The sequence below is a fragment of the Pyrus communis genome, chromosome 3 (assembly GCF_041283825.1).
Source record: "Pyrus communis isolate YQ-2024b chromosome 3, ASM4128382v1, whole genome shotgun sequence".
NCBI lineage: Eukaryota > Viridiplantae > Streptophyta > Magnoliopsida > Rosales > Rosaceae > Pyrus > Pyrus communis.
This window is the reverse complement of record NC_142567.1, coordinates 6,035,529-6,049,102: the sequence shown is the minus strand read 5'-3', so window position 1 is coordinate 6,049,102 and position 13,574 is coordinate 6,035,529. Positions and strand designations below refer to the sequence as shown.

The 13,574-nt window shown below is 33.9% G+C and overlaps 1 protein-coding gene across 1 annotated transcript; it reads right to left on the bottom strand.

Annotated features, from left to right (window-relative positions):
• Window positions 1–655: 655 nt before the first annotated feature.
• LOC137716083 (uncharacterized) lies at window positions 656–4,663 on the bottom strand. Its single transcript, XM_068455477.2, has 4 exons — window positions 4,283–4,663; window positions 3,824–3,991; window positions 3,115–3,599; window positions 656–1,197 (listed from the first exon to the last, which is right to left on the bottom strand). Exons 1-4 carry the CDS (start codon window positions 4,569–4,571, stop codon window positions 826–828), a joined length of 1,314 nt encoding a protein of 437 aa, XP_068311578.2. The 5' UTR covers window positions 4,572–4,663; the 3' UTR covers window positions 656–825.
• Window positions 4,664–13,574: the final 8,911 nt, after the last annotated feature.

The following is a 13,574-nucleotide window of genomic DNA, read 5'->3' as shown; positions in this document are numbered from 1 at the left end:
AGGACAAAATAAAGGATAAAATGAATAGTACCCTGATTGACTTTTTAGTGTAAAAATATAGTTTTTCGTTAAAGTAAATAGTACCGGGAGCTTTTCGTTAAAGTTTCCTATAATAATTCCACAATCCCTTGAAGTAAGAAGAATCCAATAACTTTCAAAGCTAAACAATAAATTACAAAGTACAATAAAATCACTAAGGACTTGTTTAGAAGTGCTCTTAGAATGACTAAAAACTTTTTTAGAGAAAATATTTTTAAGTTCTAAAAGCAATTGAAGTGTTTTCTACAAAAAACAGTAGTTATGAACTTTTGCAAAAAACACTTTTAAGTTGTTTTTAAGGATTCACTTGCATTTTAACTAAAAATTAGTTTAAAAAACACTTTCACCAAAAGTGTTTCTCGACTTTTAGAGAAAATGTTTTTGAGTTCCAAAAACACTTGAAGTGTTTCCTACAAGAAGCACTGGTTATGTGCTTTTAGCTGAAAACACATAACTATGTATTTCAATGATTCACTTGCATTTTAACTAAAGATTAGTTTCAAAAGCATTCACCAAAAGCGTTTCTAGGCATTTAAATAACACTTCCCAGCCTGCGCTAAAACAAGTTAGTTGTTACTGGTCAATAAGCAAACAAACGCTAAAAAAGCAAAGGAAATTTCTAATTAACCTTTCATTTTTGTTCCATTTATATCAGTTTCTCTTGTAACAAATGCTAGAAATTGCTTTCAACGTACTCGATCCTTCTCTTAAACAACCAAACAGTGTCTGGCGATGAAATCTCACTCAAACACTACATTTCTTGTATGAAAAGTTTACACGAGAAACTCACTCGAACACTGAAACCTCTCCGTTCCAACTGCACGAAGCAATCACATTCGGCATGACAGGGTGGATAGCAACGTCTATGCAGGCCTGCTCATACGCCTTGATTTTTCTAACAAGCTCAGAAGACCTGTAGTCATAGAAGTATAAAGAACCATCGGAGGAACCCGAGACTAGCTTTTCCCCATCCAAGCTAAATACACATTTAATGGGGAACCCTGATACTCCATGGCTTTCGTACCTCTTGTACTTGTTCAGCTTGAAGGGGGGACTTAAAGAGAAGATTGCAATATAATTACCATTTGACTGAGCAACAAAAAATGGTTCAAATGGGTGGGATCTCACACAGGGACAGGTAAAGGCTTCCACATAAACCTGATACATAGAAATATCAGTTTAACATAATTACAGAATGGAACATGAATGAAGCAATGTGATTATTACGAGTAAATAAACGGTTAAACAAGATTCATATTGATGTAAGGTGGCAGAAAATGCATAAATGATCACAAATGTGCATACAATAAACATTACGAAAAATATCGACAAATAAAGAAAAACAGGAGTAGCATGTGCAATGTCTCAAATGATAACAAATCATACTTCTGATCATACATTTTAACCAGCAACCTTAGCAAACCTTGTTCAATACATGGTCCTGTATGATTTACAATGTTAACTAACAAAATATTTTCAATTGAAAGCAATAAATTCCTTATGCCAAACCATTTTCTCTTTAGAGAGGAATATTCAAAAGCCAACGCACAGTAAATCTAATTTGGACTTACTCGGAAGTAGTTAATGATTACTGTATTAGTTTCAATAGTTTGTCACCAAAACATGACCCTTGAGAACTTGATAATGACCATATCTCAGAGGACTTGTACACATGAGAGATGACTAAGATTGTACTTTTAACATAATGAATGAAAATGAAATTAAGTCATTCAGAACAGATGTAACCAAACCGAACCCAAATCCCTGCACTACAAAGCAACCAAACCGTTCCCAAAAAAAGTAATTCACCGTACAACTAGGTTAAACTATATTGATTTCAATATCTCTAAATTTTTAATAAGAACGCCTCCATTCTTCCTAATCCAATGAACTTGATGGATTTACAAGATACAAAAATACGTGTTTCCAACAACAATAGTTCTGTTCTGACCTCAGAATAGAATTATCACCTTCTAAGCATTATACAAAGAAAGAATAGAATTATCACCTTCTAAGCATTAAACAAAGCACATCAATCTCGAAAGCAGATACAAATCTAATTGTTATTGGCACTCCAAAAATCTAATTGTGCACTCCAAACTTTCTATTTATAGAAAGACAAATACTCTTATGAGGAGTGGACGCTTCGATTTTTGGAGTGCCAATAATAGTTCCTTTTTTTAATTTCTCAACTACTTATAATAAACATCTCAAATGCCAAAATTATTTTCCCATTAGAATGCTATCGTAGTTGTTTTTCTGTTCAAAATGATTTTTGTACCTTCCATCATTTATTTTCAGAAGATGTAGCATATCATGCATTTTTGACCCTAGTATAAACTTTATTCTTTGTAAGCATAACTGCATAAGTGCTTACAGAATTAAGAGAAAATAGTTGAGCAATTTTGTAGTATTGTAAGAACAATTGGTGGAAGAACTTGCCATACTCTAGTAAACTAGAGTGGAGTAAGAAAAAAGTTTATTTGTGCTGGGGTGGTTCCAACTGCAAAGTCTTCCATCAGGAATGCATAACTGAATAATCAGCAAAAAGATTCCTGATTTTGTGGATTCAGATATATTTTTATTTTATTGCAGGTAAACACAATAATAAGCAAAATGGCTCTCATTCACTCCCTTACTGTTCCAAGAAGTAAACATACAACCGATTTATTCCAAAATATGAGATTTTTATAATTGTGTCACAAATTTGATAGCAAAGCAAATTAAATGGCCTTGTGGAACATCCTTCTTCCACATGAATTGTGTCACATATTATAGCTGATGCAGTCATCACCCTTAGTATCGCGTGTATTCCATCATTAAGAAGATGATTACAAATGGCCTTGTGTTATATATACATCTTACTTACCATGCATTCTAAACAGATTACCAAAAGTAATGTAAAACAAGTTTACAGGATGAATGTAAATTCTTACAGGATGATGCAGAATTACAGTATATACAAGTTCAGCTCAGTATACAATCAGGATATGCAGGGGCAACCATATTTTGATATACAGATTGAACACCGCATTTGCAACACCTATTGAAGCAAGACTGGAAGAGGTCTCTTACCTGATTAGATAGTGGAACTTGTCGTGAAACATCCCAAACAACAATAGAATTTTCACTGAGGTTGCGTCCGGATACATCACTAGAGGATATAATCTGCTTGCTATTGGTGCTGAATTCTAAATCAAGGATGGGATCATGACCACGAATATATTCATGGACCACCTTGCCACTTCTAACATCCCACAACCTGATTCCGCCTTTTGAGCCCCCCGATACGAAGAGGTTGGAATTGTCAGGATGGAACTTAATAACACTGACAACTTGATCCTCCTTAAAAACCTGAATCTCTAACCCCTTTTCAACATCTGCCAGCCTTGATGAGGAGTCATATCCACAAGAAAGAACAGACAATCCTTGATGCGACCATTTCACATCTTTGACTGCAGCACTGTGAAAATTCAACAAACGGGCTACCTTCTGATCACTGCTCCACACATTCCATATGCAGATTGTGTGATCCATTGAAGCAGAGGCAAGAAGATGAGCTGTTGACTAACTCCAATGAACAGATCAATAAGTACAATTGGTATATAAAAGTACACAATTGGCAAACGCCCTTCTACTCAAATTAATGAAACAATATATTAAAATCAAAATTTACGATAAAACAACATCCAAGAACCAATCTTTACGGAAATTTAGTGTCACGAGGCTATGAATCGAAAAGGGTAAGTCATAATTCAAGAGTTCATGAAAAAGTAGGGCTCACCATGAGTTGGTGACCAATGCACAGCATTGACAGCTTTGGTATGCCTATTTAGAGCTACAGACATTCTTTGGGGCAATTGGCCAAGCTGCGATGTACCCTTTTTCCCTTTGTTTCTCAACAACGACATAACATCTCGACGAACGTCTGAATCCGAAATACTCCCAAAAACTGCCAGCAACAACATGCATATATAAGTGGCATTGTCAACTTCAGTGAACTAGTCACGAGATTTTTTTTTTTTTTTAACCTTACAAATTAACAGAGAACAACTTATATGAAAAGGGTTTAGCACGACCATGTCGTCCCGGTCCAATAATGCAAATACCAGATGCCGTTGCGGCAATGAACACGTTTCATGTAAGTCCTTCTTCTTCAAATTAACAGTCTATGGTTCTATAAAACTAAATACACAATAATAATAAAATTCACAAGTATTTACAAATGAAATTGACAAAGTACCAGGCAAGGTCGTGACAGGAGCGTTCGGGTTCGGTTCGGGGACAGTAGGTTGGGTAGCCAATAACGCCCTCTCCCTCTTGGATATGTATCGACCAGGAACCGGGGCTTCTGCTTGGGGGGTCGGAAATTGGGTTGACTCCGGCAGAGGATGGTGAAATTTGGTATGTGCAAAGGGGTTGTCGGGTTTGAGTCGCTTCGGGTTGGGGGGTGTGAAGGTTTCTTTAATTCCTTCTGCTTCTGCTTCTTCGTTGTCGGAGGCATTAGAGTATGCGTTGCAGAGCAGATCCATTTCTGGCTGCTGGAGTGGCTCCGTTTCTTCTTCTTACGGCATGAGAGCGGAGTGCTTACTGGACTTGGACTTCAGCTTTACATGAACCAAATGGGCCATAAGCTACATAAGGATATGGCTTTGGAGTTTAGACTTTGGAGACTTTGAAGAGGGTTACAAAGTAGGAGTTTTTGCTTCTTTTTTCCTTTGAGAAAGACATACTGGAAAGTTTCATTTCCTTTTTTTTTTTTTTTTTAGGTTTTTATTGAGACTCATTTATGTACTCTATCATTTCTTTTGTACGTACTCCTTGTATCTTAATGAATATCGTACTCTTTTAAAATAAAATAAAATATTGGAGCTACAACTCACTCAAAAAATAATAATAATAATTTGGAGCTACAAGATTTGTAAAAAACAAAATTCAGATTTAAATTTATCTTGTAAACTTCATATATATGGGGAGTGAAGGATTAACAAGTAAAGAAGGAGGCTAAGGTAATAGATTTTGATAGGTTTTCAAACCAACATAAAATATAAATACTTAGGGATTGTATTCAATTAAGATTTTGATGGTTTTTGAAAGGGTTATAAATTCATGAAGTTTGATGGAGTTTTAGTGGAGTTTCGTAGACTCCCCCATGGGAATTCATTCAAAATCCTAAGAGGAGAGGCCTGACTTCCTAAAGCCTAATTACACTATAAAATCCTTCTAAATTCAACAAAATCCATCAAAATCCTTAACTTTTTAAATACTTGAAAATCAATTCGTAATTGAATACACATAGATTTTTATAAACTACTTTAAAATCATGGTTGAATACATCCAAATTTCTATGGAGTTTTATGAACTCCTTTAAAATTTTGATTGAATACCATGGAAGATTAATTTGAAATCTTGATTAAATACCCTTGAATTTTTAAACTCTTTTAAAAAATTTAAACTCCTAATTAAAAACAACCCCCTTAATAAACACAAGAGTTTTGTTGTTCAATTAATTAAGAAGATTAACCTCTAAACCACGTTCTAGATTTGATTATTCCCTCCTCAAGTATCAGTTGCAGAATTTAAAACTTCGTAGAAATTACATACCATTTGTACTTTAATAATACTTTGATTTATGAATTTACACTTATAATTATATTGGTTTGTTTCTTGCATATATGACCATATAAATGCTATATCCCGTCACTTAGTACTACGGTCTGGTGGTATTCTTCTTCATTTGAAAGTGAGAGGTCTTAGATTTGAATCTCGTGGATGACAAATTCGATACCAAATTAGGCTGGCCATTGTGTGGCTTAGCTGAACTCCCCCTTCTCTTACTGTTAAAATATTAATGTACTTATAAAAAATAAAAAAAAGCCATATCCCAATTAGTACAATTGGTTAATTAAAACGGATACCAACTAACTCTGTGTCTTTGTAGTTGTATTTTTCTTCTTAGTGTTGAAAATGTCCCACCACCGTACTAATAGTAAGAAAAAGAATAAATCGATAACATTTTAATTTGTAAAAATTGTATTTATGAAGGCAAAATGATATACACATTTTTTAGCCTCTTACGCTTATACTTTGTTAAATTATGGCAGTTGATTCCGTTTAATATATTCAACCAATTGTTAGAAGTAAGGAAATGTGTGTAAAAAGGGTTTGGATTCCATCCAGATCCAAATTGTTGAGATCCTAAGAATCTTCAAATCTTAGTCATTCATCGTATATCGTGCAGTCAGAAATCATTTAAATTTTTATTTAAAAATTAAGCACAAATAGTACCTGACGAAAACTGAAAGCACGATCTATGATAAATGGCTAGAAGGTAAGGATCCCTAGGATTCCCACAAAAAAAATCCGAAGAGAATCCTCATCCATGTAAAAAAGCTAACAAGAGTGAAAATCGCTTCCGTGTACGAAATTGTCTCTAGGTATAGAAAATAAATATTTTGATTTATTTTCGGCCCAAATCTATTTCTTTTTGTGGAAAGCCCAAAATGACTTTCTTGTTTAACCCAATTTAAAACCCAAACCCAATTGTATTAACCCTACAAAATGGGATTCCGATCTTCTGCTTGGATATACAATGTAAGGATATTTTTGACACTTTAGCGACCCTTTTTAGCTAAAGCAAATTTGGAGTTTAAACTTCGCTAAGTGGGGGAGATTTTTCAGTGTCGGAAATACGGCTCGATATACCAAATGTAATAATATAATTAGTTGAAAACTTAAGGGGAAATTTTTTTTTTCTAATCAATTTTATTATAACACTTAGTATTTTGAGCTGTATTCCAGTATATTGAAAATTTTCTCGCTAAAAAGGGGCAATTTAGGGATTTAAAACCCTATAAATTAAACAAACTTTAGTATTTGTCCATGTTATTAGTTAAAACTATCGACTTCATCACTTAACGCTAGTAACCTAACGAATATTCAATTTTCAAAATGTTAGGTAGTTATTTGGAATCATCTTTAAAGGTTGATTAGTTGTCCTTACTTAAAGACTCTTAGAAAAAGGTGGTTTCAGTATTTAACTCAGTTAATGACGACCCCATATGAACAAAATGTTGGGTCCACCATTGCTCGATCCCATTTTCATTTGGAGTGAAACCTCAACTTTCTTTATTATTGAATCAAAGCGGGTTTGCTAACGTGTGAAACACAATGATCACACATGCTCCGCATCACTATGTTGAAATTGTCCATCCGTTAGATTAAGATTTGGAATCTCCTTCATCAGCCATTGTCGATCGATAGGAGTTGGGTTCAAGGACACACATATTTTAAGCTTAGAAATACAAATGCAACATAAAATTGTAAAACGCACTGTTCTCTCGAGGCTGTGCAAACAAAGGTTGAAGTCGAGATAATGGTAATGTGATTTAGTTGGAAATTTTTAAACGACAACAAGTTGGAATATGAAAACTAGTTTGAACAGAAATCAAAGAAAAGGAGGCAGCCCCTGCCCTTCATCAGTGTCAATCATGACAACTGAAGAAAGGGTTTGTAAATAAGCAGGTCCACACAGATGACCCTTTTCTTCATATATTCATCATGAAAACAACCTTTATAAATATATCTGAAAGCTCCTACACAATTACACTCATCGCTTTTGAAATCCATATTACAGTCATACAAAGGAAATAAAATATCCCGTATGATTTCAATGACGCCAATCTGAAGTCATGCTGTGTGCACTTGCTATTTGGATTAGGAACTGATCACCTTCAGTTAAAAAATAATGTGGTAATGAGAATTATGACTCCTTCTAAAGCATATGTAGGCAGTGTTCTTCCCAATATTCATTACTTTATATTAACAGAGACTTCATTAGTCAGTTAATTTTTTTTTTTATGAGCAGAAAAATTACCAACACATAACAAAACAAACAAAAGAAAAAAGGAAATCAATTTACTCTGTTGTTTGGGTGTGAGTTTTTTGTTTTTGGTTTACTGGAGGGTCTCAAACCCTAAACTTAGTCTATCACTGTGCCCAACCTCATCACTAAGCTAACCCTAATAGCTTTTGTGTGAAATATTTGATATTTCGAACTATAATTTGATTTCAAAAAAACATAATGAAATATCATAGTAATGGTGGTAGCCTGGTAGGTGTATATGACAAAACACGTGTTAATATGAACATAATTTGTACAAGAAAAAAATTATGTTTTTTCTCTTGAATGAGATGCATGTCATCACTTCCTATTATTCACATTAAGTTGTCAAGAGAATAAGAAATTTTCATACATAACATCAATCACAGCCAGAGGACAACAAAAATAATTGAATGGTTTTGAATAAAAGCATAAGAGGACTAGGTATAAATCAGCATTGAACTTTCAACCCTAGTCCTCAAATATTGTAGGATTAAAAAAAAGTTCACAATATAGATGGGGTGACCAATCATGACTTAGGGAACGTTTCATCAAAGAAGGTCAAGATCCATGTCAACCCCACCAGTTGGGGGAAGACTCATTTGGGAGACAAGGCATCAGCCACTATTAATTCGTGATCATCGTCTTATTGAACATATACAGAGTGTATACAACTCTTTCTTTTTGTCTGAAATGCCAGTGAAATTGTCAACCCACGAAATTCAAACTAAGTCGATGAAAAGAGAGATGGTCGTATGGGGCACACAAGTAAACCCTAACAAAAATGTAAGGAGCAGACCTTTGCTCTAGCATGGCTTACACATCGTTGTAAAAATGAAAAAAAGAAAGGAAGAAAAAAATAGATGCAGGAACTGAAGGAGTAGATTAGGGTAGGTTTGTGAGGGTGACAAGAACTTGGACAAGTTTAAGAAGAGGATCGCATTCGCTGAATATCACCACATGTTTAAAACTTAATCAACCAACTTATGATCGTGATAACAAATCATTTAATATATATTATTTTCCACTAAGCCATTTGTGTATCTTTTACTTGAATAAGAAACTATATATATATGGCCCAAGGTCTATGGCTGCCTCTCATTTTTACTGATCTGACTGAATTATTTTTACTTGCTATATTTTAAAAAATATGATATTTATACATATCCCTTGGAGCCTTTGTCCTTTGGAGAGCAAGCTTTCCGAAAGTCGGCATACAGTCCTTCGGCTAAAAATAATAGGTAACTTTAACAAAAAGTTCATGATACTGTTCATTTTAACGAAAAATTATATTTTTACTCTAAAATGTTAATCATGATACTATTCACTTATAACACCTTTTTGTCATTTTAGTTAAAACTCAAAATTTTCAAGTCATTTTCGTTAGTTTTCCTAAAATATTATACAGCTCTTGTATACTCTAGATGAACAAAATGGAAGTCTTAGTTGGTCTTAGGGGTGCGTTTATTGCACCGGATTATTTCGGACTGAACTAGTTTTAGGGACTAAACTGGATTGTCTTAAACTAGACTAAGTTGGACTAACTTACTGAAACATTTGGTGCAGTGTCGGACTAAGAAGCATGATAACTAAAAGACTCAAATATTATATTATTTAATCTACATTTATTAATAGTTTATTATTAATTTATCATTTTTTTTGTTTCTAGAATCATCTCTCTATCTAAAAGCCAATATCTTTTTTTTTTTTTTAGTTTTAAAGAAACATTCCCGGTACTGTTCACTTTTAACGAAAATAACATTTTTTTACTTTTAAAAGTCACTCCTAGTACTATTCACTTACAACACCTTTTTGTCATTTTGATTAAAATTCAAAGTTTTCAAGTCTTTTTTATTTTTTTTTTCCTTCTAAAATCATCTTAACCCATTCCTCTTTTCCTCCGCCATTCTCTCCCTCTCCTCTCCTTCTTTTTATCCTGTTTCACCATTTTTCTAGAATTCTCTTCCTCTCCGTATACCTCTCCCTATTTTCCTCCGCCCACTCTCTCCCTCCCTTCTCCCACTTTTCCTCATCCACTTTCCCCCTCTTTTCCTTATGCAGAGATTCACACAGAGGATTTATCAAAGCTCTCCACCTAGCACCTTCACTGATTTTCTAGGAAAACCTCGAAATTTTCTGGTGATTTTGCCTTTTTATTTTGAATTTGTGTGGGGGATTAGTCTACAAGTGCTTAATTCTGGGGGTTTTGCATTTTTTTTTTTTTTGAATTTTGGGTGTTGATTTTGAGATTTAGGCAGTGGGTTTGAGATCTGGGCATGGGTAAGATAGTCGGAGTTGCAGACGACAAAGGCGTGCAAACAATGTTGGAGACGGGATTAGGAATCCCATGCTTTTTTGGGGGGTATCACTAGGACGACCTAGCAAAACACTTAGTCATAATGAGTCTGACTTAGTCTCATTTAAGTTTAGTCCAGCTTGCATCAAACACGAGATTAGTAGTCTTAGCAAAGCAATCCAGTCCAGTGAACTTTAACAAGGGCAAACAAACACGCCTTAGGGGAGCTTATAGGTATGATGGGTGGGTCAATCATTGGAGGATAATAGTCCTCTCTAGTGGTTGAGTAAGCAGAAAACAAAATATAAAAATGAAGAATATATATATATATACATGTTTAATATGTCTCCACTACGATATATACATAATTACATATATATGTATAAGAGCGCTCAAATGTGAACCAGTTAGTATTAATACAAAATTAACCAGTCGTTTGAACTTAGTGAACAATATTTCTCATAATTTGAACCGATCAATTTTTAGGATCATCCATGCAAAAATTCATTGGAATCAGAAGTCCTTTAGTTATCTAATTGTGGCATGACAAATAAACAAACACAAAGTTGTCGATAAACAATGAAATGTCCATAATAATAATAGTCAAAGAGCAAAATGACCTCCAATTCAAATGATTTTTTGCAAAGATGACCTGGTAGCGATTATTATTACCTCATTTGCTCAAAGGGATAAAATGTGTGTAGAAGGATAAAATGACATTATTCAAAAACTAATGAGGGTATTATAGGAATTGAAAATATTCATTAAAGGCTCAACTCCGTTTTTTTATAAAAGTAGCTTTTGAAAACAACCTACAGGTTGCTTTGAAAATTTGTTGTTGAGGTGACTGCTTTTAAAATAAGCATGATATTTTATTTTTACTAAACATTTTTTTATTGCTTAATTTTAAAGTGAAGCAACTTTTGGTGAAAACAAGCAATGCCAAACGGGGCATGGGTCTTCTGATTATTTCTAAAAGTTATTGTATGGGGTGGTAAAAAATGTGGCCTTTGTTTAAAGAAGAGTATGATATTTCATACATTTAAAAGGCTATTATAAATACATCATGAAGAACTCGGCCCCAAAAGGGTTGTCGCAAACTAGATCTAAAATTTTTACAATAAAGCATCACCAATTGCGCATCAATGAGCACTCGTTTGATCTCATCGGAAATCACAAGATTACACAGATCAATAAAACCATTAAACCTCGAGTTACACAAATCATGTGAGAACAAAAATCTCAAATCTTATATTGGGACAGAATAACGATGACCATAGGTCTAATTGCATCACCAAATCACCACCACGATCCCTAAATACCAAGTGAAGTAGATCCAACAAATAAAACAGCTTCACCCTTAACGCATGGATCCAAAAGAGATGTAGCACACCAAAACAAAAATTAAAATAAAGCAACTCTCCAATAGAGAGCAATCAAACTAGCAAACTCAATCTCCTAAAGAAAGAAATCAAAACCAAACTCCAAGACAAATCCTGGATATTTTTCAATAGAAACAAAATAAAAGGATAAAACCATGTTGCTTCTCTACATTGTTCAGACATCTGAGAGCTATATCACCGTACCGGCTAAACTTATAGTGTCATACTGGCTAAATCTAATCCCGAGGCAATTCGACATCTTCCATGACGTCCAACTTCAACCTCATATTGAAGGTGATAACTAGATCTAAAATCTTGTGTTTACTATGTGCGTGGGCCAAAAGATGACAACTATCACGGCAACTTATAGCGATTCACGATGACAATTCCATCCCAAAAACAAAGTAAATGGAAAGAGAAAGACGAAATAGACAAAAAAAAAAAAGATTGTCAAGAACATTGTCGCTAACTGCAAAGCCAAAGGCATGCATGCAGGGTCAGCAGCAGAAAACTTTTTTTCTCTTTGGTTTTTGCTCTAAAAATATGGCATGTTTAATATTAGGCTTTTTAGCCAAAATGGTTCCTGAGATTGGTATAACCCCTCACTTTGGTCCATGAGATTTGAAATCGATAAAAATGGTCCTTGAGTTTGTCCACCATCAATCATTTTGGTCATTCCGTAAAAAAATCTCCATTAAATAACGATAAAATGATAAAAATACCCTCAAATTTTTTTCAAATCATTTTGGCCCGTTGTTTATTAAATTGAGGGTTTTTTTTTTTTTTTTTTTTTTAGTCATTTCAGTTCTTATTTAATAGAATTTTTCATAGAGTAATTAAAATGATTGATGATGAACAAATTCAGAGACCACTTATTATGTACATGTTCATAGAGTACTTATTATGTACATGTTCATATAATATGCGTGTACAATCATTATATATCAGGATTCAGGATTACACTGATTAGTATAGTATTAGTTTTGAGTTCGTGCTGAATGAAATAACAAGGATCCTCGTCTCGAAAGATAATTTAATTATGTGATGACTGATGACTCCATTATCTTGGCGACAAATAAAGCAGAACCCATGACCGTTAACATTCTGTAAAAGATGTCTGACATCCTCAATAGGAAAGAAAAAGACCGATACGGCATCATTGAGGCATTTGTCCTTGGACAGTTGGTCATGGTTGAACAGGAGGTAGGGGACGAAGTTGAGGGAATGCAAAGATTTCTCAATTTAATTTTCTTTGCAAGTTTTTTTCTTTTTAATAATCTAATTAAAAATTTACAACAAAAAAAAAAAGATTTAGGAGGGGATTTGCTGAGAGAATTAATCTCACATCGAAAAAGTGAAGTGTCTCTACATGGCTAATAGTATAAATAATTTTTGGCATGCAACTCTTTTCTATTACCAATTGGTTTTAAGATTCAATGCTCACATTCTAGTATAGTATTAGAGTAGCAATTTACGTGTTGAGCTTAACATGCTTACGTGCCTTATCGTCACTCAATATTGTAGTCCAAATTTAAATTTAAATGACTTCACACACCTGAGAGGAGGTGTTGGGACGGAGAAGTCTTATCTACCTATACTATGTTAAAAATAAGAGCCTAGGGTTTGCGAGAAATTTTCGTTACATATTCTTACCTTTGTATTTATACTTAATAGAGATACAACTGTTGTAGGAAAAGAAAATTACATTAACTCATAATCTAATTACATTCCAATTCTAACTTGATCTTACATCAACACACTAAAAATTATAACACATGAATGAATAATACGTAGATAATCACAAGAGAGGATCCTCGCTGGATCCTCATATCTGTTCATCGTACATTGTGTAGCCGGTTTTTATCAGGTACTGTTTTTATTTAATTTTATATAAAAAAATTTACAATGATTTTTAACCGCACGATATACAATGAACGAATGTGATTGAAGAATCTCCAGATCCTCACAAAGAGAA

Excerpts from the sequence above, each read along its gene's own strand:
- LOC137716083 (XM_068455477.2), bottom strand. The coding sequence starts at position 4,571 with ATGGATCTGCTCTGCAACGCATACTCTAATGCCTCCGACAACGAAGAA. Across the intron at positions 3,992-4,282 it reads TCCTGTCACGACCTTGCCTG|TTTTTGGGAGTATTTCGGAT; the intron begins GTACTTTGTCAA and ends TGTTGCTGGCAG. Across the intron at positions 1,198-3,114 it reads AAGTTCCACTATCTAATCAG|GTTTATGTGGAAGCCTTTAC; the intron begins GTAAGAGACCTC and ends TCTATGTATCAG.